Source organism: Danio aesculapii, chromosome 20, assembly GCF_903798145.1.
Source record: "Danio aesculapii chromosome 20, fDanAes4.1, whole genome shotgun sequence".
Lineage (NCBI taxonomy): Eukaryota > Metazoa > Chordata > Actinopteri > Cypriniformes > Danionidae > Danio > Danio aesculapii.
This window is the reverse complement of record NC_079454.1, coordinates 21,822,985-21,846,543: the sequence shown is the minus strand read 5'-3', so window position 1 is coordinate 21,846,543 and position 23,559 is coordinate 21,822,985. Positions and strand designations below refer to the sequence as shown.

At 35.6% G+C, this 23,559-nt stretch overlaps 1 protein-coding gene across 2 annotated transcripts; it reads left to right on the top strand.

Moving 5' to 3' along the window:
- Nucleotides 1-17,730: 17,730 nt before the first annotated feature.
- ckbb (creatine kinase, brain b) lies at nt 17,731-23,145 on the top strand. 2 transcript variants are annotated; one of them, XM_056481422.1, is made up of 8 exons: nt 17,731-17,836; nt 18,627-18,831; nt 20,807-20,961; nt 21,056-21,188; nt 21,322-21,493; nt 22,264-22,387; nt 22,473-22,662; nt 22,742-23,145. In XM_056481422.1, the coding sequence occupies exons 2-8, from the start codon at nt 18,639-18,641 to the stop codon at nt 22,918-22,920; spliced, it is 1,146 nt and encodes a 381-aa protein (XP_056337397.1). In that variant the 5' UTR covers nt 17,731-17,836; nt 18,627-18,638; the 3' UTR covers nt 22,921-23,145. The 2 variants fall into 2 exon arrangements, with proteins under 2 accessions (XP_056337397.1, XP_056337398.1); XM_056481423.1 differs by having other exon boundaries at nt 17,754-17,831.
- The last annotated feature ends 414 nt before the right edge of the window (nt 23,146-23,559 follow it).

Below are 23,559 nucleotides of genomic sequence, written 5' to 3'. Positions count from 1 at the left end.
GCTGAAACTAGCAAACAACAATTGCGTCGTGCCTTACGCCGTATTGCGCCGGGTGTATGATAGGGCCCTTAATGTCACATTAACGTCACTGTAGATTTTGGTCAAATAAAAGCAGTCTTACTGAGTTTCTCGCAAAAAGATTTGTAAAAATCTCTCCAACCTCAAGTTTTACGATAGCCTTGTGTAGGTTTTAATTTCATTTTCACACAGACAGAAGACATCATTCACACAGGCTGTGAACATAAATGAAGGTGCACGGGGCAGCCAATCAAGTCAGGCATTTTAATAGGTGGATGTTCAGAAGGAAGGCATTTTTGACAGTTATGGATTGTGGGTAATAAATAGCCTAGAAGACATAGATTGAAGACATGAAGGAAATTAAATTGGAGGGCAGTGGAAGTGATAGTTAGAATTACATTGAAAATAAGGAAGCAAACACATTAGGGCATGATTGATTAATGATGTTTTTAAAGAAGTTCTGTGGAAAAATTTTCAGGTATGTATCCAGCCCAGGCTCATTGGAAATACGTGCCTCAGCCTACATGTTTTCAAAATGTAAAATATGTTGCTCTGTGTATGTTTTGTCGCACGTTTCAAATGACAAATCAACTACAGGGCGCTGTCTACATTTTAGTGAATACTACATTTTGTTGTATGTTTTAGATACACATCCTTCTTGTACACAAGTATGAGAAGACAGCTTGTTGTACAGATCATGTAGACCAACTGACCTAAACCCAACCAATAGTGTTTTCAAAAGCAAACTTTAAAGAAAAGTGAACTGCCACCATAGTTTTACCTTTATTTATCATTGTTTATCACAGCCTGAAACTGGCAGCACTAAATATCCCTCAAAACACTGAAAACGTATACATTTTATTAAATTAGATGGAAATTTGAAGCATGTATTACCAAACTACTATCGAAAAAAGTTGACCCCATCATCAATGTATAATTCGCACACTGCCTCTAAACATCATTAGTGTAAAAAGGAACAAAAGTAGTTTTGTCATACTCCCTGTAACATTCATTTGACCTAGAAACTGCAGTCAAACGTATGTTTAAGTATGTTTTTCTGTTTCCCAATAATGAATAAACTGAAGCACAATTTTCCAATGAGCTTTTGTTGCAGCAGAAGATATCATAACATACAAATTAAAAGATACTTTTTGGGGCTGTTTGCAGATTGTCGGGGAATCGACAGTTTTAACCCAAAAATGACTGGTGTGTCAGATGAAGAAGACTCTGAGTTTACTGAAGATTTGCAGATTCATTAAGCAGAAGCCAGCTTTAACACACACAAAGAGTTCTTAGAACACTCTGCTTACAATCTCAAATCAACAACAAAAATACTCTAAAGCAGGGGTTTTCAAACTTTTAGGACACCACACAAAGATCATTCACATATTACTTGCTGCATTTAAAGTGCGTTAACAAAGCCCTGACGGTGTGGTTGAGTCGAACATTGAGTATGTTTACATGGGCAACAATACTTTAATACGATTTTAGTATGATTAAGACAATACTCTGATTAAGAGTCTACCATGTAAACAGCGATTTTTGATTACCTTAATCCGACTAAAGTCATAGCTGAACTAAACAGAAATGGAATTAAGACGTGGAGTATGCATATATTAGTGGCATTTTTTAAGTAAACACAGCAATCAAACTATTCCCGTCATGTAGGACTTTTCGCCGCATTTTGTGACAAGATCCCCACACACACACACACACATCACGAAATGCAGACGTTTTTTTTCTTTCATTTCAACGTGTGGTATCAATAAAAGCAACACTCTTCCACCAGTCCTTCATATTCGCATCAAATACCCCAGTTTGTCATGGAGGCATGAATGTAATGTTTATGAGTGAACGTTAAACTGCCGAACTGCAGTTAAAGTCGAGAAATTGAAGATGAAACACCCAAAATTACATGAGACTCATTCACAAAACACGTTTCTTGTAAAGTAGGTGTTTATATCTGCATGTAGCCTAAAAAAAGGAATATTTGACACATAATTTGTTTAGTTTGACCTACATTAACCTTTAAAATAGTCACTAAATATCCCTCAAAACACTGAAAACGTATACATTTGATTAATAAATTAGATGGAAATTTGAAGCATGTATTTCCAAACTACTATCAAAAAAAGTTGACCATCCGATCATCAATGTATAATTCGATCCTCACACACACACATCACGAAATGCAGACGTTTTTTTTCTTTCATTTTAACGTGTGGTATCAATAAAAGCAACACTCTTCCACCAGTCCTTCATATTCGCATCAAATACCCCAGTTTGTCATGGGGGCATGAATGAAATGTTTATGAGTGAAAGTTAAACTGCCGAACTGCAGTTAAAGTCGAGAAATTGAAGATGAAACACCCAAAATTACATGAGACTCTGCAGACGTGAATAGCCTGGTGACGCAACATTCAAAAAGCACTTCATGTAGCTATATTATTGTCTTATTCAGATTAAGGCAAATAACTATTACTAATGTCCATAAAAACTTAGTCAGTAGTCTTCAAAGTAAGTGAAAGATTCAAGTGGGCATCCTGCTGATTTGATTCAGAAGGGCACTTTTTTGTCAGATGGCTCACCGGTTTGACTTTCATTAATTCACCATCATTAGTTTTAAAAAGCACCCGCTCCATTTTATTTCTATGTATTTTACTGAAACGCATTAACTCTACAGGTGCCTGATAGTTAGCTGTGGAGCTAACGTTAATCATATTATTCCTTCTAGTGAACGCATAAAAATCATCATCATAATTTACTCGAGTGCACACCTCAATGTCTCGAACCCCCCTTAATAGGTGCTGGCTCCCCCCTGGTGGGGCAAGCCCCACAGTTTGAAAACCCCTGCTCTAACGTATGTCAATAACTCCGTCATTAATATTTAGGTGTTTTAACATGATTGGTTAAAACACAGATAGACTCGGATAGAAAATGTCCTCAGAAAATGTGCTCAGGAGGATCAGAAGTGAAATTCAACTCGTCTTTATGTCTCCAACGATGAAGAGCACACACACACATACACAAAGAATACTTATCTACTTCAAGGATGTCTTGCTCTCTTGCAGACATCTTATCAGAATGGTACAATAAAATCTCTCCACTGGCAGCTTTTCATCTTTCATACAGTAGAATCTTAAAATTATTTAATCTTTAACACACAGTAAAATTCACATCAAGTGACAGCTGTTCAAGTAGCATCAAACATCCGGTTGCACATGATCTCGAAAATGGGCCTGAAGATCCAAAGGAAAATAAGTTACAGAAAAAGCTTGTACTTTTTGAAAAATGTTTTACTGTGAAGAGGGCTGACACTTTATTAATAATCATAAAGACATAAGAAAGGATATGTGTTACTCCATCCTGGAGCGGACATCCACCAGAAAATCTACGCATTCAAGATGATCTGTTTTTAGCATTGGTTAGTATTCCTGTGGTTTGCTGTTTGGCATTGAGCTCAAAGCTCTTTGAGTACAGAGATGAAGGACAGGGGTATTACACATCATTATATAACATGCTTATGGATGTGAAATTCACAGCATGATTGGCCGAGAGAGGCGAATGGGGAGAAAGACAGAATAAGTAAGAGATGAAGGCAAGCTTTACACGTCATGTCCTCTGATGTGGAAGAAACCAGCTCAATATGAAACAAACCCCAAAAGGTGTACAATACTGCTTTAAGGATGTGTGTGTAAAGCTTTCTTTTGTATAACTGGTCTACAAATGTGCTAATATCTAAATTCTATATATCTTTTTTTATATATATATTTATTTTTGGCCTTTTTTAAGTAGATAGGACAGTATTTTAGACAGGAAGAGACAGGGGGTAAGGATGGGAAATGTCCTCGAGCCAGGATTCGAACTCGGGATGCCCTAAAGTGCTACTGCACCATATGCCGACTAAATTCTATACATCTATATTTCTAAACTGAATATTATTGTCATTGCATTGTCAGTAAATAACTTGCCAATATTATAATTTCATTCTATTGAGGTCTCTGTAATACTAGTCCTGATTGGTCAATCATGCCATACAGCAGTTTATCCCGTTTTACAGCTCATCCAAGTAACTGAAGCTGACACTATACACTTAAAAAACATTGTATTGGTGAAATAATAGAATAATAGCACACAAATCAATATTTTGTGTACAATCAAATCTCTTTCCAGTACTGACACATGATGCAAATATTTACCAGTTATTTTATAAGATCTCTGTTTACTTACTGCTAACTTACTTACTACTCCAGTAACAATAAACCTGTCTGCAACATGCTTCAACATCCAACAACATTTCAGTCCTTTACAACTATAGGAAAACTTATATATAGCAATAAAGTGCAACATTTGTTTTTGCGCTTTGGCATTAATTTTCTTTAAAGGGAAAAGGGATTAATAGTAATAATTAAAAATATTATACATTTTTTAAGATCTAATAAATCTTTAAATGCATTCCTGTTGTGAGCTTTGAAGTTATTAATCAAGTGTATTTAGTTTTTTTATATGTTTATATTGATTCAGCTTACTTTAAAAACAATTATGCTTCATTTGTGACTGTACAGCTTCATTATACATGAGTACAGTCATTCCACCAATAAAAGAGTTGCAGTGAGCAAAGTGCACCAAAAAAGCTCTTTAGCTCTGCCCTTAAAGGGGTGGTCCACTGCGATATCATATTTTAAACTTTAGTTGATGTGTAATGTAGCTGTGTGAACATAAACAACATCTCTGAATGTAATACATTCAAAGTTCAATGCAAAGGGAGACATTAGCTTTTACAGACTTAGCTTAACGAAGCCTACAGCGAACTAAGTTTAGGGACTACAAAAAAATACATCCGGGTAAGTGAGATCACAAGTGCTTGAGGTTACGCACATTCCCCATGTGCAGCAAAGGGGTGTGGCCAGAGGTGCTGTAATGTTATGGCAGAGAAAGCTAAAATGCTGTGCACACGCTGCTATTTCCACAGAGCTTCTTTTGTTTCTGTATTTAGGCTTCCAAAGGACAAGACACTTGAAGAAGTGCTTACAGTTTCATTTTAATTATGTTCCAGAGAATTATACAAATATATAGCTAGCATTTGACAAAGGAGAGCTTCCAGAATCTCTCAGTTCAGTACTGTATTCGGCTAAAAACTCCTCAAAGAAGGAGCAGCTCCAGCTATAATAGACGAAGCTGTGGATTGTGAGCCACAACCTGTCAGTATTTATATTTGTTAAAATTGATCTTACATGCACAGTTTCTAGTGTTAACGGAATGCTGTAGCAAGGAGGTAAACAAAGATGTAAACAACGGGAAATGCTGTTTGACACCATTAACAATTTAGTTACAAATTCATATTTATCCGTCAAACCCCTGTAAACAGCCACAATTGTCAGCAGTGCTGCAGTATCTCTCTATGCGCCCGATTTCAGTGATTTCTACATCTCAAATAACAAACTCGCAAAAGATATGTGAACGTTTCATTTTACTTACATATGCTTATAACCCGAATATAAGTGAAAGACACTTGCCAGATTTTATTTTAGAGAGCATGAGGTTCAGCTGTGTTTTCTGTCTGATTCAAGCTCACGCTAATATGGCTAACAGCTACACACCAGAGGAACAGCCAGTGCTTGTAGGGGCGTGACCATAGGCGTGATGCTTTTCCTGGTGACGTGGAGCCGATGCACGAATCACAGCACATTATGTTAGCTGACCAATTAGAGCCTCTTGAGATGGGCCTTTTGGAGGAACTAGGAAATATGTCGTTTTTATGATAACTTGAGTAGCTGCATATGATCTGAGTAAGATATATGGAAAACTAACACGTTTTTTTTTTTTTTACAAATGAAGCATGAGCACACATTGATTTGTATCTTTTAAAACACAGCCATGTTTATATACTGATGCATATTTGGCAATTTCATAAAACAAATATTGTTTTCTAATTGGCACAAATAGCTTTGTGTGTTGACATGTAGCGCAACTGTGCATCCAAAGATCCAATCTCTATGCTTCCTGTCTTCTTGTAGAACTACTGTCCTATAACAATAAAGGCAAAAAACACTGAAAATAAACCTTAATATATATATATATATATATATATATATATATATATATATATATATATATATATATATATATATATATATATAAATAGGTTTTCATAAATTTCTTTTCTCCAAATTGAACTTCACAATGTTATGATTCACATCATAGTTGACTGGTTCAGGTTATGATCCATTACACTTTAACAAAGCCTTTTAAAAAATCCTTTGTGAAAATCTCTCTTGAAGCCAGTGCTGCTAAACAAGTGGGTAAAAATCTAAACAATTAATTCACTCTATACAGAAATAAATCCATCTAAGCAGGTCAATCAACATGACCCAGCCAAAAAGATTCTACCCTGCATGCCTTTTTAAACAACAAACCGAATCAGTTTAATGTGGCATTTTCCAGCATTGTGAGGTACGGTTGGCAGGGAGACTGCGTGGGCATCCAGTCAGTGCAGAGGCTGGGAACCATGCCTTCACTCATAATTACCCACTCCACACTGCCCGCTGTGTCCTCTCAGCTAATCAGAGAGGTGAAAGGAGCGGCATGACATCATCGCCGCTTTTGTTCTCATGGCAACAATGGAAGCAATGTTTCATTAATACAGTAGCCGCCATGGCGTTCATATGCAAATAGCTGTCTGTGAATGAACGTTCATCGCTTGGAAATGGGAAGGAGAGAGCAATTCTGCCCTCGTCTAATGATATGCAGGAGACAGCCAGAGCCCCAATGACATCTAGGCCACAGGCGCAAGGTCCAAATTTGTCTCGTAGAAATCACAGAAATCAATTACGGTGTAGGACATCGAGGGGAAAATAACTGTGCGGTCTTGAAAATGCCACACAGCCGCAGGGCAAAGCAAAAGAGGAGCAGACAGATGAAGGTGACTGGGTTTTTCACTCTCCTAATAGGCAGTTTGGGAGAGCAAGAGTTGAATGCATAAGCGCTGGTGTAGACAGAGCGTTTAAAGATGCATTAAAGGAGAAATGAGCCTTTCCCTTTCACCCACTTCAGATCAGACAAAGCCAGTGAAGCTGGAGGAGGGGAGAGAAGAGAGAGAGGAGGATAGAGAAACAGAGGAGGGGACAATGGCTGAAATGGTACCTCCTTCACAAACCGGAGAACTGAAAAATCCCAGAATGCAAACATTATAGAACATCAGAATAGAATAGAATAGAATAGAATTGAATAATTGTATATGCCATTTAAAAAATTCAAGGTCAATCAATAAGAATATTTTAACTATGCATTTATTCAATAAGTTAAATTGTTCCCTGGTAACCTACATGGCAGTTATGTGGCTTAGATAAGTTCAAAATGTATATGCTCAATTAAAACCTCAGAAATTACCACTACAATGAAAGCTTAATTTTGACCATATTTGGAATGGTAATGAATATCAATGAGTTCTGCTCTGATTCTTTGCAGCTTGTGTGAGTGCCTGCTCTCTCTTACACATACATAGCGTGATGTTATCTGAAGTAAAAAGTAGCAAAATGATACTTCAAAAAATATTTTCAGCTGAAGTGGTGGAGAAGTTTATTTTAGCTAGAAGGAGTGAGTGAGTTATCTTTTAGCCACCAGAGTAAGCTAGTTTGATCCCGAGTTGTGTTGTGGGTAAAATAAAGACTAAATTATAATTATACTGGACAAAAGGGACAGACAAATACATTTAGAGTAAAAAATACATAATAAACATCAACCTCTGCATAATGCATAAACATGCATTAAACACTTGGATTCAGCATATGAATGCATACATTTTAATGATCAGCGTACATACATCATGTACATCGTAACAGTCCCTGGTTTGTTCCAATTGCTCTGATTTTCACTGGGATTTTACACTCACAGAATTGAAATAACAAATAGATCAAATAGGAAAAAATTACATTTGAGGCTCACGGTTTGCCATTTCCGAGCGTTGAACTCTTATTATTCAGCTATACCTAGGTATTGATTTTTGATTCATGATTTTTTTTAACTCTTTTTTGGAATGAATAGGTATTGACAATGTTGATTGTTTCAAAACATATCAAATTGTATTGTATCAGTTAATATTATTTAGTGAACTTGAACACCTGCAGCTTCTCCACACTTTCAGAAATAATGACAACAAAACAGTTTTATTAAACAGTTCTATCCATTATAATAGGAGTTTGGTCACCTACCCTCTTTAGTAGTAGAAAGATAATACAGAGTTAATAAAGAGTTATTGCAAAAAATATATAATAATTACAAGATTTCAACAAAATTTTATATATTTTTTAATGTTTCATTTGATATTTACTGTTTATTAAAATTGTATTTATTATTTTCCCCAACATATTCATTTGAGCATACTAATTTTGAACTATGATCTTTATTTTTGTTAGATAAGTTCCAGTTTGGGATGTGGAACTTATCTAATGTATTTGCACAAAAATATTGTTCTAAAGTAGGGTTGCTTGATATTGGAAAAATCTGACATTGCAATATTTTGTTTTGCCGATATATATATATATATATATATATATATATATATATATATATATATATATATATATATATATATATATATATATATATATATATATATATATATATATATTCCAATATAAATATGATTTTACTTTATGATTTGAATAGCTCTATTTGGATAGATTTCATTAATTTAGATCGATTGAGATAATAAAACTATAATTTGCTTAAAATATAATAATTTACAAGCAAAAAATTATTAATAAACATTGCTTTATGGTTTTCTGTGGAGCTGATATTCAAGTATAGAAATCTGACGATCAAATGTAAAGCAAAATGGTCATCACTGTATAAATAATAATAATTTAATAATATCTTTATCTTTTAATCTTTAATAAATGATCTAATCCTGCAATGTGACTATTGCAGATACACACTGCGATATTGATGCTCAAATGATATATTGTTCAGCACTATTGTAAAGCATCCTATAGAACATATTCATTTAAAAGAGAGATCTGTGAGGGGTGTACTCCTTTATGCTGAGCACTTTACACAGATTGTTCCAAAATAGTCGAATGAGCTGATGTCTGCTGTGAGAGACTTTGCAATCGAGCAGGTCAGCTGATCTGTGATGCGGCATCATATGCATGCCTTCACACGTGACCAACGCAGACATCAGCAAACCCCACCCACTCCACTCCATCTCCAATTCACATCTCACAGCAAAACACCAGCAGTGCGATCGATAGGAATTTCAGGAGAGATGTTGTTCTTATTCAAGTGCGCCTATATCTGCTACAAACATGATATACTCTGATAAACACACAGAATAGTCTAAGCACATCACTATGACGTCACTTGCTGTGTGAGTCAGAGTGTGCGTGTATGTGTGTGTGTGTCAGTGAATTAGACAATATGTGAGTGTGTTATGTAATGCAGTGCGTTTGTTACATGCTCCATCACATCTGCAGCTGCGAGCTGTTTTTTGGTGGGTCAACATATTAAGTGCATTAAGCAAAACGTGTCTTTCTACAGCATCAAACCACATGTATGGTATGGAAAAAGACACATTACTGCAGCGCTCTCCATAAGCATTAATCATAATCCCTCTCAAGCATGATACAGAAAAACTAAGTCTTAAAACCACTTGAGATCCATTAGAAGAGGCTCTTTTGAGTGCTTAATGGTTGAACACATTAACGGTAGTCTGTTACTAAAGAGACCAACGGCCTGAAAAACATTCAGTTCCATCTGCAAGGACTTTTAATTATTGAACATTTTGCCTTTAAAAATGTTCATTTAAAGTTGGTATTATGTTATTGTTGGTAAAGATTTATGTGAGTGTTATGCTTTTGTACAGCAAAAACAATCTAAATGAAAATATTGACAATAGCCATCATTTAAAAAGGGTCTGAAATGAGAAATCTACTTTCACTTGAGGTTTTGATATATAAGAGGTCAACATGCTAAATAAATGACCTGTACATTTCAGAGCTGAAAATGTGATTTCTGAATGAAGGGTGCATTACTTCACTTTAAAAATAATTGAAGGAAACACACACTATCTACTATCTATGATTACTTACTGTATTGAACCTCAACATTCAATAACTGAAATTAAAACACACATTGCCTAAAACCAACAATCACTTTTTTACTTACAAAAAAAATAATAAAAATAAATCAGCGGCGTATATTTGAGAGCGCACAATAACTTTTGTGCACGAACAGAGAAAATTGGTGTGTGAGCTAAGAGATTCACACACTCGTATTATACAAATGCGATCTCAACTTGTAATACTGCACTCATGACAATAACAATCAAACATTTGTTATTGAAATAACAATATAGAGATGCAAAGTGCTGAACATTTTTCATTTCATCAGGGTCACGTGTAGGGAAAGTAAGTAAAAAAAAAAAAATCAATCTGAAAAATTAGATCGATTACAGGTTCTGAATGTTGAATTTCAATTACTTTTCGATTAACCACCCAGCCCTACACCAGACCCAGAAAAAAGGCCAGATCCTGGAGTCTACCCATATATGCGGTCATAGCATAACGCCACCTCCATTTGAAGGTTGTCAGTACAGTATCTGTTTCTGCAATTATGAACCAAATCAATTAAAAGAGTTATGAGCTAAAAAAATCATATTAAAACAAAACAAAAAATGAAATAAAAATTAGGAAAACAGAGATAAAAGAGCCACAATTATTAAATAATTTAGCACTCAAGAATGACATTTGCTTTTTGTTCAGACTAATTATTAAAACGAACTGAAACAACACAATTCTTGAGTTTTGCAACAACTAAATTGATTTATGTTCAATTCACTTATATCTGTAAAACTTAATAAGTTAACTTAATTCCTCAACATAGGCTCATTCTGAAAACATAGCCCTATATAAATTTTTGGAGTTCTTGAATTATGTAGCCAGAAGTACGTATGGCTGCATTTCGACTTTAAAACAAACACTACGAATGGTATGACGCAGTTCCCTTTCACGCTTACCAGCTGACCGATTACCTTTGTATGGACAACTTTCCCGCTGTTACCAGTTTGTCAAGTGGTTCACAGTGTACGTACGTCACCGCAGAGAGGAGTTGACCACGACAATGGGATTCGAGTCGGCGAAGAACGTTTCAAGAAAGCGGGTAAGACAAAAACAGAAGCCAAAAAATAAAATAAACAAGCAAATAACAGGGTGAGAATGTGGTAAAATCTGAAAACTTGGTAAAACTCAGGCTAGGGCTTTTCTTTTTCTGGATTGTTTTTAAAACAATGTTGTTGGGTTTAGGAAAGTGGGTGGGCGGGTCAATCGGTGCTTTTGAAAACACTACTGGTTGGGTTTAGGGAAGGAGGAGGGTGGGTCAGTCGATCAATCAGTCAGTCGACAGCGGCCTCTGGTGAATTTGCGCGAGAAGAGCAGGCATCAATGGCACTTGCGAGAGAAATTTGAGATATCAAAAAGCACACACAGTGGTCTATGGTGGATTCGTGGAAACAAAAATTGCAATAAAATGTAGCTCCTGTGACGTATTTGGCGCTCTCCAGAAATTTATATAGCGGCTATGTTTTCAGAATGAGCCTGGGTTGTAAATGTAATGTATATTTATGTTACATTATGTAATATACATATATTGTTATTGCTTTTATCTTAAATTTATGACATAATTTTAACATTTACTATCAGTTGAACATATCCTGTATTTAATCTTCCTTTAAAATCATGTCGTAAAGCTTTAGAATAAGCATAACTTATACATACCGTTCTAAAAAAGATCTTTTGTGATTCAGAGCAACCCCATAAACAGTAAAGTAGTGAACTTCAGCTTGAGTCTCTCAGCTGAATACACCGTTGTTTGGCGAGCGACTAGAAGGGCAGGCTCTCCACTCATGGATGGGTCTGTCACTGCAGGAGGGACAGCGCTCTAGATTTATTATTCAAGATAATTGAGCACTTTTGAAAGCCGATGCTGACCTAAATTCATTTGGCTGGTTAAAATTTAAATGGCCTCTACCATTGCCAGCCCCTGTGACCACAATAGGCTGCAGAGCAAAGGCAAAGCAGCCAATCTTTTCTAGGCGCTGAATGGAGGAGCTGGAAAATTGGTTGCGTCAAGCTGTTGCGTACAATAGCGCCTGTCTATTTTGCATGAAAGATTTGGCCATTGTGCCATGGTTGTACAGTCGCTTACCAGTATTATATTATGCAATAGTTCTCTGTAGCTATCTTTTCTTATTTATTACTCCATCCAAATGTAGAGTCTTTTAAATGTTCCAAGTAGTTCAGATTGATAGACTCTAGTGCTCTACTCAAATTAATGCAACTAAAAACTGAGCTTTCTATCTCTTCAGTGCACATTTCCCAACATATGGCTCTAAGTCAAATTCTTTAATGCTGCAAACACCCTTATGTCTGTAGTAGGTGACATTTAAAGCCACAACTCTCATTGGTTCAAGTGGTTCTGTTGGATTGGGCAGTAGAGAACAGATGGCTTCTGATTGGTTAATGTAAGTGTCAATCAATTGACTTCGATGTAATCAGGGGTGCTTTAAGGCAGATGAGCCGCAATAGATATCTTTAATCTACCTGGCTGGGATGCGCGAGTTGGAAGTAAGGGAAACAGCCAAGCCGTGGAATCCTGTTGACCTTTAGTTGAATGTCACACAACGAAACGAGGAAGAAGTGGCTTGACTATACGATAACATGGAGGTGATAAGTAATATATGACGTTGGCTTATCATGAGGATTTTCTGTGAATGCAATCAGTACTGGCAGGTTGTATGCAAAAATCATGCAAAACCTAGAACAGAAGTCACATTCAGTGCTGCAGAAATGCCAGTTAATTTACAGTTAAAATAACACGGCAGTCCTCAATAAAAAGGCTTTTATACTAGCCAAGAACATTTTTAATTATAAATAATAATATAATACTGTAAATTATTATATACTATTAAAAATTATTACAATTATTTATAAATAATCCTGAAAATAAATTATTCATATATTTGTTAAATATTTTTTTAAACTTATGCATCATTTTTTAAGTGAATAAGAATATTACTGAAATATCTTAATAATAGAGTTGACAAATAATTAATCTACTCTTACATTTTGTTCAAAGTAATGAGAGAAATATTCTGCTAGAGGAAGTGACATCACTCAGAGCAAGTCACGTGATTTTTCTATTAGTGATTTATACACTCACCGGCCACTTTATTAGGTACACCTTACTAGTATCTGGTTGTACATTTGAGTTGGTTATTTAAGTTACTGTTGCCTTTCTATTAGCTCCAACCAGTCTGGCCATTCTCACCGGCCACTTTATTAGGTACACCTTACTAATATCGGGTTGGTTATTTAAGTTACTGTTGCCTTTCTATCAGCTCCAACCAGTCTGGCCATTCTCCTCTGACCTCTGGCATCAACAAGGCATTTATGCCCTCAGAACTGCCGCTCACAGGATATTTTCTCTTTTTCAGACCATTCTCTGTAACCCTAGAGATGCGTTGTGCGTGAAAATCCCAGTAGATCAACAGTTTCTGAAATACTCAGACCAGCCCATCTGCCACTAACAACCATGCCACGTTTAAAGTCACTTAAATCACCTTTCTTCCCCATTCTGATGCTCAGTTTGAACTGCAGCAGATCGTCTTAACAATGTCTACATGCCTAAATGCATTGAGTTGCCGCTGTGTGACTGGCTGATTAGAAATTTGCGTTAACAAGCACTTGGACAGGTATATCTAATAAAGTGGCCGGTGAGTGTGTGTGTGTGTGTGTGTGTATATATATACTGTATATATATATATATATATATATATATATGAATTTATGTGTGTGTGTGTGTGTATTCTAAGGTTTCTTTAATGAATAAAGAACAGTATTAACACTAACTGTTCCCCAAACCTTACCTTACAATGGTAGTGTACTTACGCTAAGCATCTAAGTGCGGTTATATTTAAAATCACCTTTCAAACGTGTTTTGAATATAAAATAGATTTGAATAGATTTAAATAATTTCTGTCCTCATGATGGCTAAATAGTGCTGATTTAGCCTCTCCACAGAGCTTCAGAGAGGTGACTGAGAAGAAGGAGGGGAGAAATAAAGGATTAAGTGTGATGCAAATGAGACATGTGAGGAGAGGGAAGGGGTGATTTTGACAGCACCCTGTCAGGAGGGCTTGACAGACAACATGGCTGAGAAGAGAGATTTTGTTAGCTTCTAGCAGTGTAAGATAAAACAATCTTACGGAAGGACTTTGCTATTCTGCTAATGCTTTGTGAGCTCGAGGTGACAATTTATGTGATATGCCGATACAACTGCTCCTTTGCTGTGCTTTAGTATACATGCTGTGCTGTGTGTCCATCAATATAGAGTGGTTGCAGGGATGACGTAAACCCAGTTTATTAACTCACTGCTGGTTCCCTCTAAATTTTCCTACGGGGATTCATTATGGGTTTTTTCAATTAATGTAAGTTCTGGTGGTAAATGTAAGTCAACGATACTTGGAAAGCAAATCATACACTCCCATATCTAAAACTAGAATTTTAAAGATGTTGTGTTTAGTGTAAAAATGATTAGATAAAATTAGATAGCTAGTCAACTTATGCTTACCACACAACTTATTTGACTCAATTAAAAAGCGATTTTCCCCATAGGAAAATCTCAAGAGAACCAGCTGCAAATTAGTCTTCTGAGTTTTGTTGTCATCCTTGCAGCATTTAACCCATTGTTTTGCATTATATAGAAATGTAGTGGTGAAAAGCAAAACGTTCGGCCATTGACTCTCTTTGACATCAGTACTCTCAGCATTGGTCTCACCCTGTCAAAATGTGACTGCTGCACTACGATGCACTCCCTGAACCGGGGAGAAAAAAACACTTCACAGGGTTGGGGGGGGAAACACTGCCATCATGAATACTCATCAGACACAGCCTTGGGCTTCAGTCGAGACACATTCTCTCTTTTTCTGATTGAACATTTCTATCGAAGAATTTGTACAATATTTCAAAGAACATATGAAAGTGAAAGCTCTCTCTTTGTTGCCCAGTAGCTAATGCTAATATGAAGCATCGTCAAATGTGTACAAGATAATATGCTAATGCTAGGTTTAAATCAAGATGTCAAGAAAAATGTGCAGGTTATGCTAATACTAAATTCAATCCAGACATTATGAAATATGCACAATTTGTTAAGCAAATGCTAAGTGCAAATCTAGATATCATGAAATGTTTACAAGCTATTATGCTAATGCTAAACTTAAATCAGGATATCGCGGAAAGTGTACACATTGTGTTATGCTAATGCTATGTTCAAATCTACACATCTTGGCAGTGACAGATTACAATAATACCAAATTCAAATCTAACATGGTTAAACGTGTCGTACCTTCAGTGATGCCAGCAATATTGAAAAAGAGGAGGTGGCCATACTGTACATTCTGAATACTAAAGAGAAACAGGAAGTTTAGAATTGAACAAATGACAGTATAATACAATATGTAATTTCTGACAAAGCAGGAGGTAAAGGCAGCAGAAACAGTACTGAACTCCATTAGAAGTCATGCACTGTGGCGATGGCATTATCTGCTCAGCATGGATGTCTCTCCATGAGCCCACGGTTAAGCTCCTCACTGAGCTTACTGTACACAGGAGACCAAAGCTGTGTCTCCAGTAAAAACATAGCTTTAACTCTTAATAGCAACAAGCACAGAATCAAGTATATCATTTCCTTGAAACCAGGTGGCCCTCTAAATCCAGGAAATTCACAAAGTTCTCATTAGCACTGAGGTAAAGTCTGTCTATAACAGCAAAGCTTCAAAGACTGGTAAGATATTTATGCTATAGGCTGTTATAGAAAATGTCAACATTGTAGTGTCTGTGTCACTTTTTGTTTTAGATTATATATATATATATATATATATATATATATATATATATATATATATATATATATATATGTATATATATATATATATATATATATATATATATATATGAGCAATTCCATGCAAATGTTTTCACCAAAATAGCTAAACCATTTTTTTTTGCCAGCAAGTATTTTACAGTGCTTTAAAAATACTCAAAAATGTCTCTGTTAATGTTTTTAAAGTATTATATTTGATTTACCATAATCACACAAGTGCCAATTTCACATCTGTCACATCCATAACGGAGATTTTTCCTCATAAATGCCAAAAATGTCAAATAAAATAAAATTAATCATGTTTGTTCTATAGAGAGACAACTTTTACCATTTTGATTAGCATCATTTATTTTGGGTTGTGCAGTTTAATTCACAGAATTGCTGCAAAGTATGTTGTGTACTGTAAACTCACTATTTTTTGTCACATCCATAACGCATGTTTATTTTCCTTATTTAAAATATAAAAAATGTTTACAGATTGATTTTTTCTGCTCCCATCACTCTGTGGTTAGTTGTTTTGGAAAATATAAACAGATGTTTCAAAATAATGTTAACATTCTTTCTCTGTGAATTTATGTTTTGAGACTTTACTGCAAATGTCACATCCATAATGCTGGAATTGCTCATATATGCTATATATATATATATATATATATATATATATATATATATATATATATATATATATATATATATATATATATATATATATATATATATGTGTTTATTTATTTATATAGTAAAATCTACCATAGTGCAAAATATTGTTAAGGTGCCTGTTGTAGAAGCTATGTTTTCAATATCATTACTTCAGTCTTCAATTTCACATGACCCTTCAGAAATCACTCTACTATTGTGATTTGCAGATGAAACGTGCAATTTTATTAACTTTGAAAACTTTTACTGATTACTATTACTGATGTTTTTGATCAATTTAATGAGTTCTTGCCAAATTGGGTATTAACAACAATATTACTGACCCCATATTTTTTAATGTTACTGGATATTTGCATGGTAACATACAAGTCGTAGTGAACAGAGAATTAGATCGTAAATTAGATTAAGGATTGAGTTACATTGAAATCTAAACTATATAAGATTGGTGATTTTATTTAGGAGACCAAAGCATTTTGCATTTTGTTACAGTATTTCATATTGGTTTGTGTAATGATAATATCAAATATATCATGTAACACTTGATAAGGCAAAGCGCTTGCAGACAGTTTCAGCTTCACAGGCTCCACAGAACGACAACATGAAACCAAAAATACAGGTTAAACACAATTCATTTCCTGTGAAAAATGAAACCACACGCACACAAAGCCAAACTGATGATTCATTACAGTGTGATGAAATGGAGAACTAAAAGAAGGAGGGCAGAGACTGTACATGTACATTTATAGGATAATTCCACCCAGAACTATGAGCCATACTTCATAGTCAGTCTCCTAGGCTCAGGTCATACATTAACAGATTCTTACTGAGTAAATCTGACTGATTTGGGGATCCCGAACAGTACAGATTGAATGTGTTTATGATAAACACAGCTGCCTCTTGTTAAGATGCTAAACACAACAACTAAGATGATTAATAAATGAATGTGATCGAATTCCACACTCTTCAGTTTTTATTGTCAATCATGGCAAGGAGAGCCGTCAAGGAAAAACATCATGTGATCAATGCTGGATGTTGTGGATGTGATGCGACGCGCTGTCCAATAGAATGAATGGACTCAAATAGCGTCCAATCAGAGGATAGCTCGGGCTTCATATAAAAACCCCACAAAGCGGCTTATTTCTGGACACCATTATCAGTCTTTGTGTGGGTTCTGGTGGACTTTAGGAAGGATTAATTCCGCTTTCCCAAAGAAAATCGGTGTAAGGTATGATTTTTGTTTGAAAATTATTAAATCAAGCCTTTATTGTTTTTATTAACACTCATTAGATATGATGTAACATCTCTACCAGATCGATTGGTAAAAACAAACGTTCATGGACTGTGTATTAATAATTTAAGTGTAAGGAATTAATTCATATTCATGCCTAAATCGTGCTTAACTTCTGCTCGCAATTTACAGTGCGCTTTCTTTACGCATACGGTTTATTAATCGCCTGGAGAGCCCAGTAATGTAAATACATAAACATGTAAACTATTTAAATGATATTTATAATTCAACTAACCGTGGATCTGTGCATGGCCAGGTGCTTTTGTCCCAAACATCAGCAACGACCTTGCAGTCAGCCTCCTTTTTTCTGCAAGGTCTTTGGAGACGTGGCGCATTACGCATTCGCGTGCTTCAAAGAATAATAAATTATTTCAATGCAAAACCATCGTAATGCACAGACGACATTACATAAGATGCGAAAGCTACATGCAAGTGAACGCATTTATCATATGACGCGTCATTTATCGGACGCGCGCTTGACATTCCATCATATTTACTGCCCGCGTGACACAACGCGCCACCGAGCACAATTGTCGTTACACACGAAGACCGTTTATGTGTTATAACCATTCAAGCGAATTTAAACAAAATCCTTCGTTTCACAAAATGTGCTTTTTAATGCTGTTACGTCATTATTAATGCAGCTGAGAGGGGCTGGCTTTGTCCTCGTGTTGCAATCGGATTTGTTTCGCTTCTGACATGCACTTTTCCAATTCTCTGCCCTCAGGTAGACGCAATCATGCCTTTCGGTAACACTCACAATCAGCTGAAGATGAACTACACCTCTGAGCAGGAGTATCCCGACCTCACCAAGCACAACAACCACATGGCGAAGGTGCTGACGCCCGAGATGTACGCAAACCTTAGGGACAAACAAACCCCCAGCGGATTTACCCTGGATGACGTCATTCAAACCGGAGTTGACAATCCAGGTAAAGGACCTGGACGCGATGTGCACACATTTTCAAGTGTTTTAGACTTGGTGTTCGAATGAGTTAAGGCTTTTACCTCGTGTTTGTTAGATTTGTTCGTCCATATGCTAATAGCCTACTGTACATTTTAGCAGAATGCACCTGAGGTAGGTGTTATCTGCCATATCTGAGGTAAAGTGATGACTCATCCTCTACCAACATTTCTCCAGTCAAATACTTTCTAGAATCAATGGCAGTGTCCCTCCCTTCAATTCATGTGACAGGATTGCAACCCAAGCAAACTCTCCTTCAGTGTATAAAATCGATCTAGTATAAAAGTAGTATTTAATTGTCAAAATTGAGCCCTTCAACAAAGGATCGTGAAGACTAGCTGTCTGGTACTTAAGTTTGTTGAAGATGAAATAGCTTGTATACATAGCTAGTCCTTTATTTTGCCCTTTTGAACAAAGGTTATGGTTCATTGATGTGCAATCACATTGACCCATAATCCGCTTAATTTGCTGGGTCTCTCAGTGTCCCAATAGTGGGGGTCTTTGTTCTAACGTTTGTTTTGCTGTAGCATATTTTAATAGTCCTCCACATTGCATGACCTTGGATTTGATCCTTTTATAATATTTAATAGTTGGCTCCTCCCCCCAAGTAGGAAGTGGCAAGTTTCATGTAGCATTTATTTATTTATTTATTTATTTAATTTATTTTTTTACATCAGTGCTATTATAATTTTTTTTTTTTTTTTTTAATCTTGACTCATTGGATGGATCTGACTGCCAATTTGACTTTTTTTGTTTTTTTTTAATTGTTATATTGTAACAGATTTCATTTTGTAAAATGCGAAAATGCATCAAATACTAGTGGATCTAGTACAAAGCCTGAATAAAATTTAATAAGAATTTTTGTGACTTTAAATTTGAAACGTATTGTTTGTTTCTTCTGCAAGGCATTGCTTTAATAGTAATTTTCTATTCCAATGTTTCATAGATCTCTAAATCTACCAAATAGATAGATAAATCTACAATATGTTCCGAATTTAAAGTTGATATCCCCAAAACCGGTTTCTATAACGTAAATCAGAAGTTTAACAGTCTAACAATGTATTACAGAAATGTATTTAAGGCCAGTAGACAGCCCTGCCTATCCCGTGTGTGTGTGACAGATCTGCTGTATGGCATGCGTCACATTTTACTCATCACCTAAGTGGAGTTGGCCAACAGCTTGCTAGAATGCGACTCCGTATGCAAGTCTCAATCCCATACACTATGGCAGAACAAGCAGAGAATCCAATGAAAGAGTGATCGACAAGAGCCTGAATGCTAATCTATATATGACAGCAGTACATCTTTACTTCATTTCTGAATGGGTATTCAAATAAAATGACTTGTTTACAAACTTGGATGTTTGTTTAACACTGGGTACTTTGCTTGGTTGGTGGTCATTGTTTCCAAACAGGAAGATTTGTATGTTTTCCAGCATTGTCCTGCTCATGGGCAAGCTTATATCGCAATTAAACCATTTCAGAGGATGGAAAATAAGATCGGTAGGATCACAGCAAACATTTAGCACGCATGGCAGACTTATTTAACTTGCTAGTATTCCCTAAATGAACCAGCAGTTATCCTTTACAAAGTAACTGGAGCACTTTGAAATATAATTTAATTACAAATACTAAATGTTTTGCAGTCTGACTACATAGATTTTAGTTTGTGCATTTGACTCCACATGCAAAAAAAAAAAAAAAAGTGAGAACTTGATCGAAGGTGCTATGTTTGCACCCAACAAAGAGAGAATTGTTTTGTGTCTCATGATTGCTGCAAGACGAAACCATGCGACCATAAACTTGATATTATGGTTATATTAGGCTTTTGCCCCTGACAATCCGTTTGCCATCAGCGAATAAGAAATTTGCAAGAATTCTTTTGTTTCAATCACAAAGTCCGGTTGTCTGACTTTTTATTTTATATTTATTTTGTCTTTTCAGGACATCCTTTCATCATGACAGTGGGCTGCGTTGCTGGAGACGAGGAGACATATGATGTGTTCAAAGAGCTCCTGGACCCAGTCATCGAGGACCGCCATGGTGGATATAAACCCACAGATAAACACAAGACTGATCTGAACCCAGACAACCTCCAGGTACGCTGCTGCGTCTGTCCGTCTGCTGCATCTAATTGGGTTTAGCGTTTCAAAATGGTCAGCGGTTAATTTTAGCGGTGTTTGTATTTAATAGGGCGGAGACGACCTTGACCCCAACTACGTTCTGAGCTCCAGAGTGCGAACTGGCAGGAGCATCCGCGGTTTCTGCCTCCCCCCTCACTGCAGCCGCGGGGAGAGACGCGGCATCGAGGGTCTGTCTGTCGAGGGTGAGCTCCTTTAGGCTTTTGTTTTCACGTCATTGTCAAGTCGAGATCAATGGTTTAAGAGGAGTGGGTGGAAACGCATGTGATTCAAGTGTCCATTGATTTGGTGGTTGTGACATATCCTTTGACTTCACAGCTTTGGGGGCTCTTGATGGTGATCTCAAAGGAAAGTACTACGCCCTCAAGGACATGACGGAGGAGGAGCAGCAGCAGCTGATTGATGACCACTTCCTGTTTGATAAGCCTGTGTCTCCACTGTTGCTGGCCTCTGGGATGGCCCGAGACTGGCCCGATGCCAGGGGGATCTGGTAAGTGAGCGGGTCTTTTGGAGATTTTTTTTATTATTATTATTATTATTATTATTATTATTATTATTAATGATGATGATGATAATAATAATAATAATAATAATAATAATAATAATAATATTTAATAACTATTTAATAGTAACAATATTTAATAATAATAATAATAATATTTATTAATAATAATAATAATAATAATAATAATATTTATTAATAATAATAATAACAATAACATTTATTATTAATAATAATAATAATAATAAGTATTATTATTATTAATAAATGTTATTGTTATTATTATTATTATTATTATTATTATTATTATTAATAATAATAATAATAATAACAATAACATTTATTAATAATAATAATAATTATTATTATTATTATTATTATTAATAATAATAATTTAATAATAATAATAATAATAATAATAAAATTAAAAAGATGATGATGATGATGATGATGATGATGATGATGATGATGATAACAATTTAGTTGTTGTTTATTATTATTATTATTATTATTATTATTATTATTATTATTATTATTATTATTAATAATAATAATACAAAATTAACCATTTATAAGAATAAATTATTATTATTAGATTTTAATTACAAAATGGATTTTTAAATTGCAGATTATATTAGTTTATACTTTTAATTTTACAGTAAATTATTTATTATAAAAATAATCATAATTCCCGTTGAAGTAGTCATTGAATTTGTTCATCTTTTTAAATTTTTTATATTTTTTTTTATGCTTCATAGGCACAATGACAATAAGACATTCCTAGTGTGGGTGAATGAGGAAGATCATCTTCGTGTCATCTCCATGCAGAAAGGTGGCAACATGAGGGAAGTCTTCAATCGCTTCTGCACAGGCCTCACAAAGGTTTGTTTTTGATCGGTCTTTCAAACTATTGCTATACACTCTGATGTTTGTATTTCTCAATTTATCCTCTAACTTGTTGTTGCAGATTGAGGAACTGTTTAAAGAGAAGGGCCATGAGTTCATGTGGAACGAGCACTTGGGCTACGTCTTAACCTGCCCCTCCAACCTGGGCACAGGGTTACGTGGTGGCGTTCATGTCAAACTCCCTAATGTCAGCAAGCATGAGAAGTTTGGCGAGATCCTTAAACGACTCCGGCTTCAAAAGCGTGGAACAGGTACATGTTCACTTAACCTAAAACAGCTGTCTCGTATACACAAAGCAGTCTCCAGCACTAACCTTGCTCTCTTCAATAGGTGGAGTAGACACTGCTGCAGTAGGTGGTGTTTTTGACATCTCCAATGCAGACCGTCTGGGTTTCTCTGAGGTTGAGCTGGTTCAGATGGTGGTGGATGGAGTTAAGCTGCTTGTAGAGATGGAGAAACGCCTGGAGTCCGGCCAGTCCATCGATAACCTTATGCCTGAGCAGAAGTGAACACTTCGTGACTCCTAACTTAACTCCTTCCCTGCCTCCACCAGTCCTCCCTTCCTCCAGTACCAATAATCTTAACTACATCAAGGAACATACACTCCACCCAAACGGTAGTGGCACTAAAGTTAGACCAGTCTTCCATCAGTGTGAAGGATTTTGTATCTCAAACGTCCTGCAATGTTGAAGATGGAGCTTAACACCAGAAATAAAGTCTCTTTGGCCCATGGAGTTTCTTGTGTACATGTGTCAATGCTTGCTTAAAGGGATGTTTTTGTTTCGTCTCCAGTTGGAATAATCCAATGCCATGTTGGTCAGGTGTTTTAAACCAACTTAAATGTTATTTAGGATTTCCAAATGTTCTAATTTTGTTTATAAGACATAGGATATATATGCTTTTAAAGGTCGTTTTGTACGTGAGAGGTAACTAATCTGCTTTAGTATAGAAACCAGTTGTTGTGGTTATTATTATTATATATTTTTTAAATATATTTATTTACTTATTTATATATCTATATATAAATTAGTATTTCAGGTCACCATAAAGCCTTTTCGTTAGGCAATGGTCTACTGCCACATAGTGGCCATAATAGAAAATGCAACCAAATGAATATTCTTTTTACATCGCTTAATCGTTTTTATAGC

Excerpts from the sequence above, each read along its gene's own strand:
- ckbb (XM_056481422.1), top strand. The coding sequence starts at position 18,639 with ATGCCTTTCGGTAACACTCACAATCAGCTGAAGATGAACTACACCTCT. Across the intron at positions 21,189-21,321 it reads CGAGGGTCTGTCTGTCGAGG|CTTTGGGGGCTCTTGATGGT; the intron begins GTGAGCTCCTTT and ends TTGACTTCACAG. Across the intron at positions 22,388-22,472 it reads TCTGCACAGGCCTCACAAAG|ATTGAGGAACTGTTTAAAGA; the intron begins GTTTGTTTTTGA and ends TTGTTGTTGCAG.